The following is a 23220-nucleotide window of genomic DNA, read 5'->3' on the forward strand; positions in this document are numbered from 1 at the left end:
TGGGATTGCTCCATTCTCTGCCAGTGCTCACAGAACAAGCATTACAACAGAGATGAAAGGAAAATGATGATTCTGGCCACCGCAGGCCTATCTGAGAATACTGAGATTTTATTAAATTAAGCAGATTTTTGCTTATTTTGAGTTCCTACCAAAAGAATAGTATCAAATAACTTAAAATATTTGTTATAACATAATAAAATATTACTCATCTCTCATGAGTAAATGCTGATAACATGTATTTTACTCAATCCCTGGTGTAATCTTCACTAAAATAAATAAACACATTTTTTGCCTCTTTATCATGCATTTCACACATAGAACTGAATTGTCGAGAGTGCTTAGTTCTTGGGCACAGCATCTAACAGAAACAACAGGATCAGAAGGAGAAAGATGCCTATAAGCCTGGGCACTGCCATGTACAGGCGTCACAGGGAACGCCCTCATCTCTACTGTGAGCCTTCAGAACACTGTTGAGTGCTAAATAAAAGATAATTATTATCACTCTGTTTATCCTTAATTCAAGAGAAGGACTTATATCACAAATTTGTTACATAATTTAGGAAAATATCTGGGGTAAAAGGGGCCAAAGAATTATGTTGATTGAAAGCAAGAGGGAGAAAGTAGATAATTCATCAGAATCACCTGATTTCAAACCCGGCCCTGCTCATGCCATTAAAATTAGAGGCAGGTGTTGAACCACAAAATATTGTCTGTGACTGATTGATTACTTATAATGTATACAATTTGTTTATATAGGCATCCAGTTTTTGTTTATTTCACATTGCCCTTCTTGTTACATAGTCATTTCATATATGTGAAACCAGAAGGGGATTAGAAATATATCCATGTCTTCATTTTCTACCAAGCATTGTGTAAAATGCTTGCAATAAAAAATGAATAAATCAAAATTTATGCCCTGAAGATACTGGCAGTCAAGTAGGGAACTAGGTATATGACAATATATCTGAAATATAGTATGAACAATGCTATAAGAGAAAAACATCAGAGCAGCAGAGCATAGAGACTATGGATGGATAATTACTACTGTACATTGATGGAGACCAAGAAAGGCTTCACATCAGGTGGATCTTGAGAAATGAGTAGAAATTCTTTGCATTAAAGTGGGAAAGGACATCATAAGACCAAGGAACAGTTTATGACATGTGCGGAGGTATACAGTTGGGTAATCAGAAACAGGCTTAAAAGGAAACTTCAAGATCTGTTTGAGTAAATGCAAACACTAGGGGAGTTTGAAATGGATATTTCAATGTGTTAAGTGGATTAACAAGCAATGTACAAACAACCAATAAATTATTATAGTGAAACTATTGTGAAAAATTATCATGACCTAATAATATTAGACAAGTCACTGATAAAGTTTTGAAAAGACATAAAAACAGAAATAAGAAAACAAGAAGTTTGTCATTTTGAAGTGTAGGAGGAATAAAAGTGATAATTGGGAGTATGATGATGCTATTTTGAGCTCTTCTTTTCAGATATTAATGAATGCTTGGTCTTTGGCACATGTTCACATAAATGTATAAATATGGAAGGATCATATAAATGTGTATGTGACCAGAATTTTCAGGAAAGAAACAGCACCTGCATAGCAAAAGGTAAGACTGTCTGCCTTATTTCAAGTGCTGGTATGATTTTGCTATAAACATATTATGGAAAGGTTCATGCTGTATTTTAGAAATAGCCTCATTCCTGACAAAATTAAATAAGTCTATTTTTAATGTTTATTGATTTGGCCAATTGCTTATTATTCTTAATTTAATTTGTGATGGTTTACAGATAAGACAAATACATAGTCACTGTTAAAAATCACTTTTGTGTTTGAATCAATTTTTTTAGGGGACATAAAAGTTTAAGAGCGAATGTGATAGAATAGGAAAGTATCTCTCTTTATGGTCCACTCTCAGTGTATTGAGACATTATTACACTGTTGGGATAAGAATAACAAGTTAAAGGTTAGCAGTATAAGGAGAATAGAATTTTGAATAAGAATTTAAACGGTTTTAAAATAAAATCGTGCTTTTAAACTCAGATTGCCTCCACTTAAGAATATTACATTTTAAAAATTAAATGACAGATGGATTGGGTGCTTTATTAGATATGAATTTTAATGTTCATATTTTGTTAAATATTATTAGCTACAGGGTCTGATTGGACAATGTTAGTAAGATACGTTCATTACAAGAGTGATACAACATGATGTAGCGGATCGACGATGAGCTGTGGAGTCATATGTGCTTTGCTGACTGTGTGGCCGGTGGAAGTCCTCTAACCCTGAGCCTCAGTTCCTCATATGTGAAATGGGGTTACTAGCACCTATTTTCACGGTTGTTGTAAGCAGAGCAGAAAAATTGTGAAAGGCACACAGTGCCTGCCACAGTGTATACATTCACTAACTGAGAACTACTAAATCTATAGAGCTGAACTATGACTCATGTATAATTATTTCTGTAAATTTGCAGTAAACACTATATGTGCCATTCAATCTTTTTAATAGTGTCATTAGTATTTTAATTAATATTTTCAGGCTTTGACTGAGGCTTTTACTCATCTCAGGGTTCACATTACATTAGTGTTATATTGTAGTTGTCAAAACTTCACATTAGAGAATGTCACTTTAATGTAGCAAATACTGATAACTTTGTATAATAAACATAAAATAATATTTGACCTACATAAATATTGGAAGAAAAAGATTATCCATATCTTAATTTATTGTAAGTTAGTGATCACACAGGTGCCAAACTAAATACTTAGAAGCTTAATGAGTATACAGTATAACATCTGCATATTTAGAAAACATTAGAATATAATGTATTGTAACATACTAAAACAATTCCCTCTTCATGAAAAGAATAATTACTACAGGTACTTAACCTGTAGCCATAAGGTAAGTTTTGCCCTAGGAAAACCTACATTAAGAACTCTCAGAAATGTTTAGGTAACTGTGTATTTAATGTAAATTGTGAAGACTAAAAAACAGTGTGAATTTGGTTGACTTTTATTGAGGTATGAAAGAAACTGTTTTAAGAATAACAATTCAAGATAATTTAACAGTACAATAATTGTTTTACATTAGTTGAAATTTACTTTATTTTTGTATTTTATTATAATAATCTCCAGGCTCTGAAGATCAAGTTCTCTACATTGCTAATGACACTGATATCCTGGGTTTTATATATCCATTCAACTACAGTGGTGATCATCAACAAATTTCTCATGTTGAACATAATTCAAGGATAACAGGAATGGATGTATATTATCAAAGAAATATGATTATTTGGAGTACTCAGTTTAATCCAGGCGGGATTTTCTACAAAAGGATACATGATGGAGAAAAAAGGCAAGCAAACAGTGGCTTGATTGTAAGTAAACACATTGAATATTTCAGGGCTCATACCTTCTCATCTCCCTGTTTTATTTTAATATATCAATCAAAATATCTGACTATAAAATGTCATCAAAACATCCAATGATTCCACCCAATATTCTTCTGTATAGAAAAACAATTAACTACTTGTTTATTCTTATAGATGCCTATACATTTATTTTAATTGCATGATATGATGCTTTATTTTAATGCATTTTATTTAGTCATATAAGAATAGTAACATACCATATGATGTCAGCTTTGACAGGAACCTAAACAACAAAGCAAACAAGCAAGCAAAATATAACCAAAGACATTGAAATACAGAACAGGCAGACAGGGACCAGAGGGGAGGAAATTTCAGGGGGAAAGGGAAAGGATTCACAGGAACAAATATAAATGACACACGGACAAAAACTAACAGGGGTGGAAATGGGAGGGAGGTGGGGAGCACTAGGGAGGTGGGCTGGGATGGGAGTAAAAGACAGAAAACTGTACTCGAACAATAATTAAATTTTAAAAAAGTTTAACACACACACACACAAAGAATAGTAACATAATACCAAACATTTCTACATTTTGTATTTTTATACAAATTATTGTAAATATGAGGTCTTTCTCATCATAAAATGGAAAAAAAAAATAAAATAAAATAAAATGGGATTAGGACCATCATTTTGTTTTTGTTAGAAAATAAAGTGACAAAATATGCAGGAAAATGGTTTAATTTTTTACAATACAAGAAATATACTTGTATTCTAGGGCAAGAGATCAATTCTGTAGTATTACCACATATTCTGACTTTTGGTGACTATATTTCAGGGGACCTCCAAAACAGCAATATTGTTTGTTAGTATATGATGGACACTTTGATTATCATGGTTATTCTTTTTGAGGAAAATAAACTAGAACATTTATTTAGACTTGTGGTTATAGACCATCTTTTTTGGTTGTAGGTAATGCCAATTTATTGTATACTTTATATTTTGAAGTAACCTTGGAGAAAAATTACAGGTGAACACTTTTTTTATGGTGCCTCGTCGATTGCTATACAACCAAAAAGTAAAGTGCTATCATAGTAGAATCACAGGCACCTACCTAGAAATCCTCGCTAACTTTTACAGTGGTATCTACCATAAAAAATTCAACTACATAAATACCATTTGCTAGAACTCTGGAACATATTCTTATCAGTTGTAAATAGCAATAAACTGGTTTTAAAAGAAGCAGTAGTAGCTGTAGAACTGAGATTAACTATGGGTAAAAATCCATATACCTCAGAGTCTTCAGTTCTTCGTTCTTCAAGTGGAATGTTATATGACAGCTTTAGTTCTATAAAGAAGTCATCAGACAGAACTAAGACACCAAGTAGATCACTCTTCCCTCCATCACTCACACACAATCTACTTCTTCCTTATCAAACCAAAAGGCAGACTAAGAGTCTTGGCTAGTTTTAACTTTCTTTATTTTTATAACAGAAGTCTGTCGGGCAAAAAAACATTGTTCTGATGGTGCTCTTTCATCTGTTATTAATGAAGTAACAAAGGATATATACCCTGGAGTTACACTGCTTGGGTTCTAATTTTGTTCCTATTGCTAATTAGCCTCTTAGTTTCTCTAAATCAGGGGTATCAAACTCATTTCCATTGGAGGCCACATCAGCCTTGTGGTTGCCTTTAAAGGGCCAAAATAGTTTTAGGACTGTATAAATGTAACTACTCCTTAACTTTTAAGCATCTGAAATTACATTCCGCCCTTTTAAGGCAACTGTGAGGCTGCTGTGGCCCCCAGTGAAAATGAGTTTGACATGCTTGCACTCAACTCTCTATTTCATAAAATTTGGTTTGGAATCTTCAGTATATGTTTATTAGCATTAACAGTTCTTGGTACATGGTAAGCACTATCTAGATGCTTGCCATTAACAGGATGTTGATGAAGGTGATGATGACGATGATGACCATCATCATCATAATGATGACAATGATGTTTTGGATGACCATGATTATGAGGTGTTCTTCTCTATTGTCACACTAAAAAATATTGGCAATTTACCCTTATCTGAATTTTTAGTTGCTAAAATACATCTATAATTAATTTTAATGTAAATTTTCAGGGGAAATGATTTGATCATTAATTTGGTCTCGTGGAGCTCTCTAGGGGAACACATCAGCACGTTTCCCAACCCCTTCCCCCAGGTGTGTATGCTTTCCTTGCCTGTCTTTCTCCTAAGCTCCAAGGGCCCCGCCTCTGCTTTGTCACTTGTTGTCTGAGTCCATTTCTTCTACAGCTCACTTATTCTACCTCTACGATTTTCTACATAAATTTTCTATCATAAAAAATAAAATCAGTCCTGGCTGGTGTGAGTCAGTGGATCGAGTGCCAACTGGTGAACTAAAGGGTCATAGATTTAATTCCCAGTCCAGGGCACATGCCTGGGTTCTGGGCCAGGTCCCCAGTAGGGGGTTTGCAAGAGGCAACCACACATTGATGTTTCCCTCTCTTTCTCCCTCCACGCCCCTCTCTAAAAATAAATAAATACAATCTTTAAAAAATTATTTTAGTCTTGTGCTTAGAGATATTGATTATATAGTGTGCTCTAGTGAGCAGAGTTTATTGTAGGTCAGAGGAGAAATTTGTTTAATGTTTGGTAAATAGTATTTATTTTTACACACAACGTAAAATGTATATATTTTGTTGGTATATTATGTATTTATGTATTTACATGTATTTATTTTACACATCTGAAACTTACTTTTATTCATGTGGTATAGACTCTCATAGACAATGGCAAAGCTATTGATTAGCCTCGTTCCAGTAGGATATGAAACTTCATTTAATCTTGTAATTGTAGTGATTCTCTGTGTTATATCATCTAAACTTTCTGTTTGTTTTTTTCTCTCTCTTCTTAGACCTACACATGATCGACAGTGTTCATTAGAAATAAAAATGTATAGCAGTAGAGTAGATTTTCTATGAACCCATTATAGCAAATCACATGTCATGATTATGGGTTGGGATCTCTGAGCCATGAGTTTCAGCACCATGTTCGAAGCCATTAAGCATTCCAAAGAAGTTTTAATGTATGCATTCTTTTTAAAATACTACTTAAGCCTACACTAATTAGGGTAATTATTAAACTTTGCCTCCTATCTTTTTATAATCCTTACATCTCAATATTGCAAGCATGGAATATAGTCATACTTACCAACTTAATTTAATGAGCAATGTGCATTCTAGAGTAATTGAATGATGTACTTATGGCCATGCAGCTATAATGTGACAAAATTTAGACTCTAACTTGAGGGATTGTTACATCTTTGAGTCTCAGCTATTCATAAGTATCGGAGTAGACAATTTCTCAAGTTCCCCCCAGAAAGTATTTATATGATTTTCAAAAGATGTGGATCACAGTTTTTTTATGAAGTTATTAGCTGGACAATTTGTATTTATTTCCCTATAATTTATCTTGTATATAAATCATTGATTTTCTACCCTTATCAATTACTCTGACACATATTGTAATTACCCTTTGATGGTCACCAGCTAGTCACCCATTAGTTTAATGAATATGTGATCTATTTCATCTAAGTTTTGATGCAAACATTAAATGACACTGACCTGAGAATTCTTTACCCCTTAGCAAATAAAAATCAAGATTTCCTTCTAAGTTGAATTTGGAACATTGGTTTCTTTTTCTGAATCAATAGGTGAAAGGAAAAAAATACAGAGTGAACTATTCATGTTTTACTCATGATTGCATTATTTGTGAACCACATGAAAAGAGTTAGCCATGTGATAAGAGAATGCCTTGAAAGCACATTCACAGATGCTGAATATTTTGGAATATTTCCATCTGTGGAAAGGGTAGGAAATATTTTGTATCAGATAATCAGAGGAAGATTACTCAGACAACTAAATGTTTACTGAACTCCATTCCAGAGAAAGGTAACATTTAAGATGACATTTTTAAACTAGTGAATAAACTTCTGTAATCTCTGAAAATGATTGGAATACTAATTTAAGTTATAAATTTAAATTTAAAATACGAAGTTGTTTATTTACATATAGAAGTGCTTATGATTTTATGACCCCTGGGGCTATACAAAAGAGATGATATTTTTCTTTAAGAAAATTAAATAATTTAAAACTTAAAAGACTAACATGACTCAGTTTGTATGTAAACTATAAAGAGACATCTGAATTTGAATTTTAGTCAACAAAAGAGACTATGGTAGCATTATGCAACTATTAAACACACTTTCTAGAAATTTATCATTTATAGTATGAAGTACTGGATAGCACAACATATGATGGCAAACACTATAAAATAAGTCAATGATTGTAAAAATGGAAATGACTAAACATACAGATTAGGTTTTTGCCATTAAAGAACTACATATTCCGGAGCAAAAGCCTACCTGATTTTTGAGAAGTGAATGTGAAAATACCAAATGGTATTGAATGTCTCAATACCATTTTGAGAATGTGAGAAGTGAAAATACCAAATACTTTTGGTATTTTCTTCATTATGCAAAAAAGAATCCCCAGAATGTGCATGCTTATATTTATTTATTTATTAATAATTGTATCTTTTATTCAAAAAGTTTATTAGACCATTTTTTCTTAAAATCTTCTAACAAAATATTCAATTAAGTTATTTTTACTAGGTTTCAATTTTTAATTGGATTCCTAGCTAAAATCTCACACCCAATATATGGTCTGTGGTTGATCACCAACATACACACTTGAGTGTGTAGGTGTGCACATGTACCCATACTCAAGTATGTGTGTGTATGTGTGTGTGCCAAAATCCTCAGAGTATTGTTTTAAGATATTTAGGTACTGGTAGATAGTTTATTTTTTTATTTTTTATTACTATAAATTGATCTAACCATTAGTGTTTTAAATTGAAACTGTCTATATTTGCATAGCAAGAATACTTTGAAAATTATCTGGGTTTATTCAAACCAATCCAAAACTATAATCATTTATTACAATTACTTTAGAAGAAATCCAAAACTATGAGATTATTACATTATTGCCTTTTTACATTGTTGATTGCATAAGACAGGCATTTAACACTATATACTAAAGTTTAATTGTTCTATAACAATTGTGTCAATAACCAAAACATTACTGAACATTAATTAAATTTTATATAATTATATAGAATTACAATTTTATAATTAATAATCCTGAAGAAATTATTGATCAGACATCATAACATTTTAAGGAGAACCAATCAAATTTTATTCAGTCATACCCAAACATTTATTTAAAAATTTCTGTTTATTGGGTGTGGTGCTGGGTTCTCAGGATACAATAATGATAACATAGAGTCTTGTTCTCATAAATTTTAGATTCTGGGGAACAAAGGCAAAGTCAAGTAAACTCATAAATAAATAAAATCTTATTTTAATAAGTGTATTGAAGGAAATAAATAATGGACTAAAAAAGAAGCACTTATATGNTTTTTCTTAAAATCTTCTAACAAAATATTCAATTAAGTTATTTTTACTAGGTTTCAATTTTTAATTGGATTCCTAGCTAAAATCTCACACCCAATATATGGTCTGTGGTTGATCACCAACATACACACTTGAGTGTGTAGGTGTGCACATGTACCCATACTCAAGTACGTGTGTGTATGTGTGTGTGCCAAAATCCTCAAAGTATTGTTTTAAGATATTTAGGTACTGGTAGATAGTTTATTTTTTTATTTTTTATTACTATAAATTGATCTAACCATTAGTGTTTTAAATTGAAACTGTCTATATTTGCATAGCAAGAATACTTTGAAAACTATCTGGGTTTACTCAAACCAATCCAAAACTATAATCATTTATTACAATTACTTTAGAAGAAATCCAAAACTATGAGATTATTACATTTTTGCCTTTTTACATTGTTGATTGCATAAGACAGGCATTTAACACTATATACTAAAGTTTAATTGTTCTATAACAATTGTGTCAATAACCAAAACATTACTGAACATTAATTAAATTTTATATAATTATATAAAATTACAATTTTATAATTAATAATCCTGAAGAAATTATTGATCAGACATCATAACATTTTAAGGAGAACCAATCAAATTTTATTCAGTCATACCCAAACATTTATTTAAAAATTTCTGTTTATTGGGTGTGGTGCTGGGTTCTCAGGATACAATAATGATAACATAGAGTCTTGTTCTCATAAATTTTAGATTCTGGGGAACAAAGGCAAAGTCAAGTAAACTCATAAATAAATAAAATCTTATTTTAATAAGTGTATTGAAGGAAATAAATAATGGACTAAAAAAGAAGCACTTATATGTTGTAAACATTTTTTTTATAGGATGATCCGTATAGGCCCATTCTAAGAAAGAAGATTTGAACTAAACCTTAGAGGAAGTAATGTCATCTTATTTGTATTTAAGACAACTAATTTGCTTTTTGTGTAGAGAATGGATTTGGTGGGGGAAAGCTCAAGTACACATAGATCACTTAGAAGGGTTGTGTTCTAAGTTAGAACTAGTTATACTGTTGTAGTGTAGATGGTGGAAATTTAACTTAAAATGCTTGCAGATAGGATGAATGTGCAAAATAAAACTAGGAAGGACTCAAGGTTAATACCTAAATTTCTGAATTATACAACTTGATGGCTCATGAAAATGATAAACTTTGGGTTCAGTTTTAGTCATGTTAAGTCTGAGATTTAAATTATGACAAAGTGTAGCCACTGTATTAAGAAAAAAACAGAGAATGTGCAGTCACAGAAACTAAAAGAGACTGGCATTCAGACAGTTTTGGAGTTGAAACAAAGAAGTATTCAGTAAATTTGGTGACAGGGAGTCATGAACGTGTTGACAGTGCTTGACCAACTTCATAGAGCACTCCGTGTGCTACATCGGTAATTCTCCAGGGGGGATGGCCTCCCTCCCCAGGGGATGTTTGGTAGTGCCTGGAGATGTTTCTGATTGTCACAACTGGGTAGTGCTGCTGACATCAGTGAGTAGAGGCCAGGAAGGCTGCTTAACACCTTACAGAGCATAAGCTAGTTCCTCACAAGGAGGGTTTATCCTGACTAAATTGGCAGTAGTGTTGAGAGTGGAGGAGAGTTGAGAGCCTTTCTTTACATAACAAAAATGCCAGTCTCTCCAGTCAGGGTTTAAGTAGATCTTTTTATCTGTTTCACCATTTTATGTAACAACAACCTTGAAATACAAAATGGTACTAATATCAATCATCAATATAGTTATTCTTTTTTTTTACCCAAATAAATTTAATTCAAAAAAGATGTACAAGTTATCAGTTACAAAAACAGTCATGAGGATGTACAGTATAGCATAGGGTATGTCGTTAATAATATTTGTAATAACCATGTATGGCATCCGGGTGATCACTTCATAAGTTATATAAATGTTTAATCACTATGTTGTACACCTATAACAAATATAATTTGTATGCCAACTGTAATTGGAAAATATAATAAATACATTTAAGTTAAATAAATAATATAGTTATTCTTTTTTGATCTCTTGTTTTACTTCTCACCTTCTCAAGTCTCTTTTGCTAGATTTCTTTTTTCCTTCCCTCTTAATATTAAAATGCATGTAGGCTCAGATGTTTATCATCTTATTTTTTTTAATTTATCCTCACCTCCTTATAGAATTTATATAGCTTCAATGTTTTTATATATTCTTATCCTAACAGTTACCTAGTAAATGTTAGGTTCTGTCTAGCTACTTATATTGCTTTTCCTTTTGGATGTTTAAAAAAAATCCTCAAAGTAGCACACCTAAAAATAAACTTCATCTACAAAATCAGCTTTCCTAAGCTCATTAAATGGAAACTTCATTTTTCAAATGCTTAAAATAAAAATCTTGGAGTCATCATTGACCTCTTTCCTCTCATAATTTAAAAATCAAACACTACTATCTAATCTACCTTCCAGGTATGTGCAGGATTTGACAACTTGACTCAAATTAGTTAATTTTGAAGCATCATCAACTTTTTTCTCAATTAGTACAATAGCCTCCTAGCCAGTCATCCTGTGTTCACTTTTTACTCATAACACAGTAGCCAGAATGCTCCTTCTAAAGCATAAATGATATCACATCATGTCTTTAATCAAAAATATCCAGTGGTTCCTCACTATTTCTCATAATATTTTATAGGGTTAAAATTAATTTTCTGTTATTTTTCCAACTTCTTCAAATATTACTGTCCACCTTACTCAGTCTTTTCCAGGGAAGCATTGATATATATGAAGTTCATCACTATGTGCTAATATAAGGACTTTTCTGAAACATTCTTTTGGCATAAAATATTTTTCAATCAGATATTATACATGACCCAATTCCTGAACTCCAAGTTTTTACTCAAATATAATCTTCTGAATCTATAACTTATTGATAATTGCAATCTTTTGCCCCACTCCCTCAGTGACTTGCTCTTCTTGATAAACTGCTATGTAGTTACTTATCTATTATGTTTATGATCTATTGTCTATTTCATGTTGCTTTAAATGAATTCCCAAATGGCATCTATTTTTGCTGTTTTGGTCATCACTGTAATTTTAACATCTAGAACACTGCCTGCCATAGAGGTGGGTGGGGTGGGGGATAGTGGTGGCAGGAAAATGGAAACAACTGTACTTGAACAACAATAAAAATAAACAAAAAAATAAAGTACATATATAATTTTTAATTAGAAATAATAAATATACTCATAGTCTTTGGTATGCAGGGCACTAATAGTATATCAATCTGAAAAGTTATATTTTATGTTATTCTTCTCTTCCTCAATATTCAATTAATCATGAGTTTACATACATTTATTTTTAGCTATATCAAATTTTACTCACCTCTGTCTTACAGAAACCAAGATTAAACTTTCACATTCTTCCTTTGAAGTCCATGTAAGCCTCCTCTGATTTTTCTATATCTGTTTTTGATCCTAAGACCCAATCCATTCTCCAGACCATAGCCAAAATAATCTCAAAATTTTAACCTAATCACCATACTTCCCTTCTTGAATCCTTCTAACACATTTCCATTAAAAAATCACTGAATTGCCAGCCTCTCTATCATACCCTTCTCATATCCTCACACACCTATAACATACTTATATATACTCACCAACACATTTTTCTAGCCATAAACAAATCATATTTTATTTCCAAGAATGAAACTTCACTTCAGAATCTTCATAAATAATATCTCCTCTGGCTCTTTTAATTATTGTGATGAACTAGGGCTGAGACTGCCTTCTTTAGACATTAGAGATCTCAACCTACATAAGGGATTTGCAGGTCTTCCAAAAGGCCTAATTGAACTTACTGTTTGAAGGGACAGGATCAAAGGAAGATAAATTATTGTCTAAAGAATGCAAATTATATGTTCAAGGAGTAGCCTATGAGATGACTTCATTGCTATTCCAAGTTCTGGTAAGACTTGGAAATTATATTGGCAGTTTATCTAGAGAGAAATATGATAATACAAAGCAAATTTTAATAAAACTCGCAAGAAAATCACATGAAACTCAGCATTGTGTACATGCACATATGCACAAAGTCAATGAATTTGATATATGAGACATTGAATTATAAAACCCCAATTCACATGTTCATAAAATATACACATAAACAGGTCTGCTACACAGACTGTTCATCCACAAGATGCTTACCCAGTAATTCTGGAGACACACTATCAACATTTGCTTCTACGCATCTTCTTTTTTTAAAAAAATATATTTTATTGATTATGCCATTACAGTTGTCCTATTTTCCCCACTTTATTCTCCTCCACCCTACACACCCCTCCCCTACCATTCCCATCTTTTGTTTATGTCCATGTGTCACAAGTTCTTTAGCTTCTATATTTCCTATACTATTCTTGCCCTCTCCCTGTCTATTTTCTCCCCACCCTCTATGCTACTTATTCTCTGTACCTTCTTCCCCCTTCTCCTCTTCCCACTCCCCTTTTGCTGACTCTCCATGTGATCTCCATTTCTATGGTTCCTCTCCTGATCTAGCTGTCCTCTTAGTTTGCTTTTGTTTTAGGTGTGGTTGTTAATAACTGAGTTTGCTATCCTTTCACTGTTCCTATTTTTTATCTTCTTTTTCTTAGATAAGTCCCTTTAACATTTCATATAATAAGGGCTTGGTGATGATGAACTCCTTGAGTTTGACCTTGTCTGAAAAGTGCTTTATCTGCCCTTTCATTCTAAATGAAGGCTTGGCTGGATAGAGCAATCTTGTTTTTCTATTGTTCATTGTGTTTTAACACTCTTATAGATACATGATTTGTCCATTAAAGTCAACTTCTTTTGCCTCTTTAAGACATGGGTTTAGATCAGTTATATGGGTAAGCTAAATGTGTGAGACGGGCTGCATGTGGATTAGGCCCCCAGCTGAGGGGGGCAAACTGAGCTCATTGACTGCTGTTCGAAAGTGCTGGCTGCTTTCCATATACTGTGTTACATGCCTTTGAATGTTACAAAATAATTTATTTTTTGAAGCAATATAGCTTTAATTTTAAAGTCAGAATCTAAAGTTTTTTCAACTTGAATTTAGTCCTCAACCTTTCATTTTACAACCTCTGCTTTTAGATAACTCTGCAGTACATCTCAAGTATCATGCTTGTTTAAACTGTAAATGTCAGAAGGCAACTTGATTCCTTAATTCCAGGTCAGTGAATAGGAGGATGATATCAAAATTACCCCCTTAAATAATGACACATTTTTAACTTACTTTTACATTTTTATACTTAATGCATGACAATTCATAGTTAGCATTAGATATACCCTTAAGGCTATATAAAATGTGGACTTACATAGAAAATAATATTTTAAACTATATAACTATCTTCTATCTACAGTTTCTTTTGAAAAAGAAATTATTTCACTTGAAAATTTCAAAGCTATGTTTATCTAATATAGACCATAAATGTAAATACTGTAAAATATACCACACACATTTTATAGAGTGGCTTTACATCTTTGTTTTAATAGCATTACAGTAGGAGATAATTAACTTTAGTAAAATAAACTGAACTTTCTTTTCTCAGATTTACATAAAGATGAAAAACAAAAACAGATAAAATAGATGACCACCTCAATCTATCCTGCGTTAAGTACATTTTCTTAAGGAATATTGCTAACTATAAGAATTTTGTTAAAAAGAAGATAATATTTCCATGGATCAAATATTTCCATGGCTCAATTACTGTAATTACTACATTATTTCCATACATTTTTCTCTCCTTGATTTAAAATAAATAAGTAAATAAATGTCTCCAGTGATGTATATCTTCAGTTTACTGAGGCTGGGGTAATGACGGATGCCTTACAGTGCACAGCTGTAGAGGGTCCATTGTCTAATTTTATTATAATCCAGCCGCCAGTTTTTCTGTAAGATTTAAATATTTCATTCTTTTGACTAATATATTCTTACAAAAAGGGATGTCTCGGGCCTCAAAACTTTGGCTGTGTATTTGGAGAGCTTATTAAGAAAACAAATTATCTTTCTGAGAAAGCAGCCAAAATGTGTCTTCTACTTTGTGCGACAATGTGAGCAATGCCTTTTGTCGTTAGGGTAATCACATTCTCTGTAATCCCTTAAACATGACACGTCTTAGTCATCTAGTTCATTGGCCTATCTGTCTAATGAGCTAGATGAAGGAACCAATGAGAGTTACATTTTCTTTTTAATTATACACATTTGTTTTGTCTGTTTTCAGTCTCTTTGGAGACAAATGACTTAGTTGTCTTTTTAGCTTTCCTGTTGCTGTGTTCCCACATCAGACTCCATTCCATTCCCAGAGCCTGCTTACTTTTCCTGTGTTTTCCACTTTGTGTATTTACCTGGTTGATTTTGAACCACTTCATAAATTATCTGTTCATTTTATGAAGACCCAACAGGAATTTCTGCCTTCTACTCTCCAGTAAATATCAATATGAAAAAGTCCATTTTATAAGGCTTATGCTGTTCACAATCTAGGTCTAACTGTAAGCAATAATGAGGAACCATTTCATCCCAATGGAACTCACTATAAAGGGCAATTTGCTAAGTTAGCCATAGGTTTCCTGACAATAAGGTCATCTTGTTCCTGTCTTCTCGCTGTTCTTTCCTCTTCTATTCAGTTCTGCTCCCTATGGTGTTGAAAATCATGGAGCAATCATTATATTCTGAGTCATTGAGGATGAACACCTGGTAACATCTTCACTCTGCTGCCTTTAGTCTTTGAGAATCATCTTGTCACTGATGATTCATATCTTGAGGTTGAATTTATTAGGTGTGACCATATTCTAACTACTTTAGTTGATATTGGAATGACATTAGGAACTCCTTAATCAAGGAACACAAGAATAAATGTGTAAATTTTAATAAATCTGTAACTCATTAGCATCTCTTGTGTATAGTATTAATATGTAACATTTTTTTCTGTCTCTAAGTAGTATTCTTTACCCTAACAGCATGACTTAAATTTGATTTATTCTTCTATAGTTTATCATTAGTAGAATCTTCACCAGACTGCTTAGCTGAAAAAGACTCACTAAATCAAACTTCTAAATGCTCTATTAACATTCAAAAATTGGATTATTGATTGTCAGCAGTCCAGGTATAGCAGTATGGGATCAGAGTTTTTGAGCATGAATACAATAAAATAAAAATTCTGTACTTAAAAAAAGTGGAACTTTGTATGTTCCATTTTAGCCAGGATGCCATTACATCTGATGAAAAGAAATAGGTTTTTCTATGTTCATACTAGATAATAAATATCACATTTTTCTGCATGCTTAAAGTTTGTTCTACTGGAGTTAGAAAATGATAAATAAGCTCCAATAGTGTCTGAACAGATTATAATGGTTATTTTTCCATTGTCTCTCCTGATTATAAATATTATAAACACTGACATGCCCATGTCCTTTGTTGCTATAATTACTTTTAAGTGCCTCCAAACTGAGGTAAAAGCAGTTAATTTAATGATACTGGATCACATGATAATAATTTTGTGAATTGGCTGACAAAAATCTTTACATTGTATCCATTTATGAGTATTATGTATATGTCATTTCTAGAATATGTCTGCAGAGTATTTTTCATTTAATTTCAGTTAGCCATGGGGCATTACTGGGTAGATGGGTAATATTTCCTGTTAGAGTTCAGAAATAGGGTACAGTAATTTCATAATTTCAGTATTTAAACAAATAGATAAAAAGACTGATATTCAAGGTTGTTAGAAATTGCTGGAGTTCTGCATTTAGTTCAAGCCATATTTTTCTCCCTTGAAATCCCAGTAATTACACAGCAGATTGTGACTTGCAGTTCCTGTTTCTTGGTATCTCGGAGCTTTTGTTTGTTTGTCCTTTGAGGAGGTCTCTTTCTTCTTTAATTCAAGTCCACTTCTCAATAAAATGTGTTCACTAGAAAATTACATGAGAAACTTTCATGAGTCAAAAAACATATTTCCACTGGCTGTCAGGTCTTAATGATGTTCCTACACATTATGTATATGTCTTCACCTTCACATAATTGTTTTCATTCTTGATATAATGTCCCTGTGAATCTTTTCTCACTTTTGGTCATGCACAATAAATCGGGCCATGTAAAATTAATTACTACACTATTTCCTACTCAAAGTGGTCAAATTACTTAAAGGGCATGGACCATACATTATTTTCCTTGTTGTCCATTCCCAGTGACCTCTCGTACCTTTGTCTTACAATAATTCAGTAACAAAGTATTAAGCAGAAAATCCTAACTAGCAGGTTTACTATAAATGACAAAGATGATAACTTTCCTCAAAAGATGCTTAGATGTAGTATCTCTTCATTTGTACTAACTATTTTTCAATTTTTAAATCAAATTACATCTGATAAGGATGAAGGACAACTGGAAGTTCTTTAAATTACTGCAAAGAGTCTATATAAATATAAACTCTTCAAAAAATTCCTAACAGAATCTATTCAAGCTGAACATATGGGTATGTTAGTCTCAACAATACTGTTTCTTACTAGACACTCAATAGAAATGAGTGTCTATGACCACAAAAGGCATATACAAGAATATTATTCATGACCTTAGTTATAATGGCCTACACCTGTAAATAAGCCAAATGGACATTGTTAGTAAAATGGTAAACAAATTCTGGTATATTCATGAAAATAAATTAAAAAGTATTAATAACAGCATGCATAGTGTGAATGAAATTCACAGACATGGTGTTGAGTAAAGAATTCAAGAATACAGGAACATGATTCTAAATAAAATATATAGATTTGTTTAAGCTATTCTATGATGTTAGATATCGGAATCATTGTTATTCTCAGGAGAATACTGACTAGGAGACGCCATAGGTTAACCTTATATGATTATGTAAATATTCTATCAGAGTGGTGGATAAACAGGGTTAATTATAATGGTAAAGCTCTATTGCATTGTATACTTAAAATTTGTGAAATTGAATATCTATAAATATTAAAAATAGAAGTCAAGTGAATTCAAAATCTATGTAACAATTAACACTTGACCTTGTTAATGTGATTCCCATGTACCAATGTATAGTACATAAAACTTCATCAATTTGTTTTTTAAAATACTATGCTGTATTTTTTTTTGTAGTGTCCTGAATTTAAAAGGCCCAGGGACATTGCAGTTGATTGGGTTGCAGGAAATATTTATTGGACTGATCATTCTAGAATGCACTGGTTCAGTTACTATACCACTCACTGGACCAGTCTGAGGTACTCTATCAACGTGGGGCAGCTGAATGGCCCTAACTGCACCCGACTCTTAACAAATATAGCTGGAGAACCCTATGCTATTGCCGTAAATCCTAAGAGAGGGTAAGTTAATGAGTTGGTTATTTATATTTCTTTTTTCAACTTGTTTCTTTTTTAAAGATTTTATTTATTTATTTTTAGAGAGAAGGTAAGGGAGGGAGAAGAGGGAGTGAAATATCAATGTGTGGTTGCCTCTTGAGTGCCCCCTATTGGGGATCTGGCCTGCAACCCAGGCATGTGCCCTAACTGGGAATTGATCCAGCCATCCTTTGTTTTGCAAGCCAGCACTCAATCCACTGAGCCATACCAGTCAGGGCCAATGTTTATACCGAATTGTGGGGCAAATATTTTTTCCTGAGAGTTTGCAAAATTATACATTCAATGTGTGTGTGTTATGTGTGCATTTCAGAATGATGAAACTAATGAGATAAATATATAACCACTATGGTGAATCTCATACTGAATTTTTGTAAAATTAAACATAATGTTAAACATATTAACTAGAATATTAGTGATTTTAGCTATTTGAATTAATTAAAAATGAAGGCATATTATATATAAACAAATTTAAACAATCTAACAAAACCATTTACTTTATCTTTCTTGAACTATTTCTTTCTTTATATTTTTACTTTTTTATTTGTAAGCAGTGACCATAAGGTAAGTAGAGAAATGTTAAATAAAACGGCTGAGTGCCCATACAAGGGATCACTGGATGCTGAGTAAAAAGAAACAAATGTTATTTACTTAGTAAAACTATGCAGTGTGATGTCTTTTAAACAGAGAATTATATCTGTCTGAGAAAGTAGTTACTTTACAAAAAAAAGCATATTGATGCTTTTCATAATAATATGACTATTCTGTCACAACAAAAGTATAGTTTCAAGTGTTTGAAAGACTTTTCTTCTAAAATGTTAATGACATTTTTAATTAAAATGTTAATATAAAATTCAGCTTATATTAATAAACAGTGGCTCTCAAATTTTATTGCATAGTTAGAACTGTTTAAAATGTTGAATCCTCGCGTCCTCCATTGGAGTGTCCCATTATGTAGCTTTAGAGTCGGGTCCAGAATCTGCTTTTTCAGAGACTCTGGTGTAATTCTGGCATGCAAGACATGAAGAAACATTGTGTTTTGCAGTAGAGTCGAATTGTAGCAGCACCACCACCAGGTTGACCAACTTGACTTATCTTTACAGGATGATGTATTGGACTGTTGTTGGGGACCACTCCCATATAGAAGAAGCAGCCATGGATGGTACTTTGAGAAGGATTTTAGTACAAAAGAATTTACAGAGACCCACAGGTATGATGTGCTTCTGATATAGTTTAAAATAATAGCAGTATGCTAAGCACATTAGTGTTACAATTCTTTAGGGTTTTTCTACAATATAATAATTTTTATAAACAGATACAACTAATTTATAGTATAACATTATGAAAGTCATTAACATTTCATGTTGTGTTTTTCCAACTTGCAAGTCATGTTCTTATACTGTCAGAGATATTATGGGGATAATATTTGAAAATTGCTTAGTCTTAAGGCCGTTGGTAGAATTTCACAAACAGAAAATGTTGAGGTTTACAGGAATGCATTAGGGTATTTTTTACAGATATATGTTAATGATGTTGGGATAGATGGTGATATTACTAGAGAATGAAACACTAAATGGACAAAGAGCTGGGGAAAGATAAATAATTTTTGTAACATACAGGTTGGACCATGCCTTGTTTTTAAAAATGTTTATTTGTTTATATTATTTATGCTATTACAATTACCCCCCTTTTTTCTCCTTTTCCCATCTCCACTCAGCACCACCCTCTCCCCACCTTAAGTCAATCTCCATATCATTGTCTGCGTCCATGGGTTGTGTATAAATGTTCTTTGTAATCCTTTCACCATCTTTAATCTTATTCCCTACCCCCTTTCTGGCAACTGTAAAGTCTGCTTCATGCAACTAAGCTTCCGTTACTATAATATTGTGAATGTTTTGTTTGTTAGATTGTTGTAGTCATTAAATTCCACATATAAGTGGGATCATGTGGTATTTGTCTTTCACTGATGACACTACTCTAGTAACTCTGTCTGCTCTCAGGACTGATCAGGAGCTGAAGCTTTTTCTGGACTCCCTGCTTCTTCTCTCATTCCATTTTTCTCCCAGCCTTCCATCAAGAATGCCCTTCCAACTTTTGTATATTCAGCTGTATCTTTCCCATTTTATAATTTCTAACTTCAACATTTCTTCCTCAATAAAACATTTCTGGAGTCTCAGGGATTCTGTACCATCCACCCTGCCTACTACATTCCCATCAAAAAGATAAAATACATTACCCATAGTTCATATTATTTAACAATTATGCTCTGTAATATTTTTGTAGTTGAAAATTTATATTTTGCACTTACATTTTATTAACTTTTAACACATCTAATGCTTTTTCTCTAGACCAGATTATTTTTACTCTTTATGGGGATGATCAGTCCTCGGGGTTTAGTTCATTTATGTTAGTATGTCACCATTCAGTGATTTAACAAATACTAATTGACACCACCTGGTGCCAGAAAGTGTTCCGGATGCTGAAGAAATAAGTTCTTACTACTGTGAAAAGAGTCCAACTTCTATGCTACTTTCCTTCCTGTAGAGAAAACAATAAATATTGTGCATCATGTCAGATAGTTATAAGTACTATCTTGAAAAAAATATACTAGAGGATGAGCAGTTATGGGGGCAGCATTTTAATTATGGTTGTCAGAGAAGTCTCTAGAAAGGTAATATTTGAAAAGATAACTGAATAAACAGTGAAAACAAGTGATATGGATATGCTACTTTCCAAGCAGAGAGAGTGACAAGTTCTGAGTTAGAAATATGTCAAAATAGCAGGAATGTTAGTATGCCTAGAAGCACATGAGAATGGTAGAGATGAGGGTGGCCAGGTGTTCAGGGCAGATCACCTAGAACCCGGAATACACTTGAAAAGCCCTGTATTCTATTTTAGCTTTAAGGGGAGCTATTGGAGAGAACTGAGGAGAAGAGTGGTATAATCTGCCCAAATGTGATTTTAATTGCTTAAAGGCCTTTGTACTTCTTTCCTTAACTTTTTACTTTTCACTAATTTTAGACTTATAAAAACATTGCAAAATTACTTTAAAAATTCTCTGATGTTAATATCTTACATAATCATGCTATAAGTGACATTTTTTCATTTTAAAATGATGTGGCAGCAGTTTATAAAATGGCATGTAGGAAGGGTGCTTTGAAGGGAGCCTGAGAGAGGAATTCTTGCAAAGTTTATTTATAAAGGGAACGCAATTCAGGGGAAGCATGTGAAGGATGGAGGAAGGAAGAAAGCCCCAAAGACTGTCTCATGTAAGGTCTAGTCTCAGCTTGGTTCACAGGGAATGTGCTTTGGAGCATGAATTCCATTACAGGCAAGGGGATCATCTTTTAATATTTCCTATTTGTTGTTGGTTGGCCACTGGGCCCTAACTTCCCAAGCAATTCTGCTGCAGAGTGAGTCCTTCACTGCTGCAGCATCACTGGGAGTCGGGTACCCTGCCTAGTAAAGGAAGTTTGGGCTGAGTACCACAGCATCTCCTACAGTGGGCTAAATGAAGGTGCATGTATTAAACATCTTCCATGTGCTAATCATTCTGCTCAGCACTATGGGTAATTCAATGATGAACATGACACACTCCATTTTCTCATACAGGTTACATTATACTAACTTACAATGGGGGGTTAGTTTGCAGTATAGCATTTTAAAGTCATTACAGTAGAACTTTTGAAAAAGTAGCTCTTGAGCACATTGTGTGATGTCACTCAGCCACAGGCAAATGTTGCAGGTGTGGATGCAACCCAAACCGAGTCAATCGGGTGTAGATATACCACAGATGACTGGCCATTTTAGTTCTGGAGATCATAGCAGAAGTAGAAATGTAGTTTGGAGAATTAGCAACATATAGCTGATATTTAAAGTTATTGAAACTGTTAAGATGGACAAGGGAGGGGAAAACAAACAGGCTTCTTAGGATAGAATTTTGTGGGATGCTTACATTTAGAAGAGTAAAATTCAAAAGTGAGGTTTGCAAAGGTGTCTAAGCAATAGGTACCAAGCAATGGGAATCATTGACATAACAGCTGAAGGAGGAGTTCAAAAAGAAGGTATTCTCCTTTGAACCTTACTTAGAAGAAATATGGAGTAGAAGAAAGAGCACAGCCTTCCATTTATATGGGAGCTAAAATGAAGCAACCTGCATAAACTTTTAAGCATTAATTTTTTCATGTCTAAATCACTTTGATAATATTTACTTTACCTGTTATTAGCATGCTTAAAAATAATTATGTCTTGAATAAGCATAGAGACGAATCCCTACAATTTTTAACACTGTAACCCATGATATTGTTGTAAGGCCTCTTCTAGTAAATGACACACTTTTTAAATTATGCTCTATAGTAAAGACAAGAAGCATAAGCCATCTTTCGTCTTCATCAGCTGTGAGGTGGTTGAGTAGTATGGTCCATGAGGATAGGAAGGTGAACTGTTTCATTCTGTGCCCCATGACTGGTACTTGCCTGAGTGTGTTGCCAGGGAGGTATCTTATAAATATGAGTTTTTGAATGGTGTTAATGAATGTTGTGTACAAAGAGGACATTTTCCAGTTTTCCCTCCCATAGGAGGTGTGAAGAATTTACATAATTTTATTTAAGTGCCATATTGTTTGTTTTCTAGAAGTTTATTTAGGTTGCCTTTAGCTCCTCCCAAATTGTGGCAGCTTTTGAGAGAATAAAGAATTACACACTTGCCCTTGGACCACGCTTAAATTATCTGATTCATTCAATTTTTTTTTGTTTTTTGGCCAACAAAGGTCTCTAATTAAATAAAATGGATGAAAACTTAAGGACTATTTTGCAATTCTTTGATAGATTTATTTTACTAACATTCGTAAATAAATATGTATATGTATATGCATATAGGGACAAACATATGGAAAATAATTTTAATGTAGTTTGGAATCTAAGACTCTAAGCAACCTTTCTTAAAAATACTTTAAATTAA

General features: G+C 32.8%; 1 protein-coding gene across 1 annotated transcript in view; it reads left to right on the top strand.

Moving 5' to 3' along the window:
• Window positions 1-390: 390 nt before the first annotated feature.
• LOC118983896 (low-density lipoprotein receptor-related protein 1B-like) overlaps window positions 391-23220 on the top strand; it is a 121575-nt gene continuing 98745 nt past the window's right edge. The window contains exons 1-5 of the mRNA XM_037041582.1: window positions 391-451; window positions 1497-1616; window positions 3142-3383; window positions 18005-18228; window positions 19365-19471. Coding sequence (XP_036897477.1) covers window positions 391-451; window positions 1497-1616; window positions 3142-3383; window positions 18005-18228; window positions 19365-19471 — 754 coding nt within the window. The remainder of the gene's footprint in view (window positions 452-1496; window positions 1617-3141; window positions 3384-18004; window positions 18229-19364; window positions 19472-23220) is intronic.

The sequence above is a fragment of the Sturnira hondurensis genome, unplaced genomic scaffold, assembly GCF_014824575.4.
Source record: "Sturnira hondurensis isolate 20B ecotype Veracruz unplaced genomic scaffold, ASM1482457v3 Scaffold0000507, whole genome shotgun sequence".
In the NCBI taxonomy this organism is placed as follows: Eukaryota; Metazoa; Chordata; class Mammalia; order Chiroptera; family Phyllostomidae; genus Sturnira; species Sturnira hondurensis.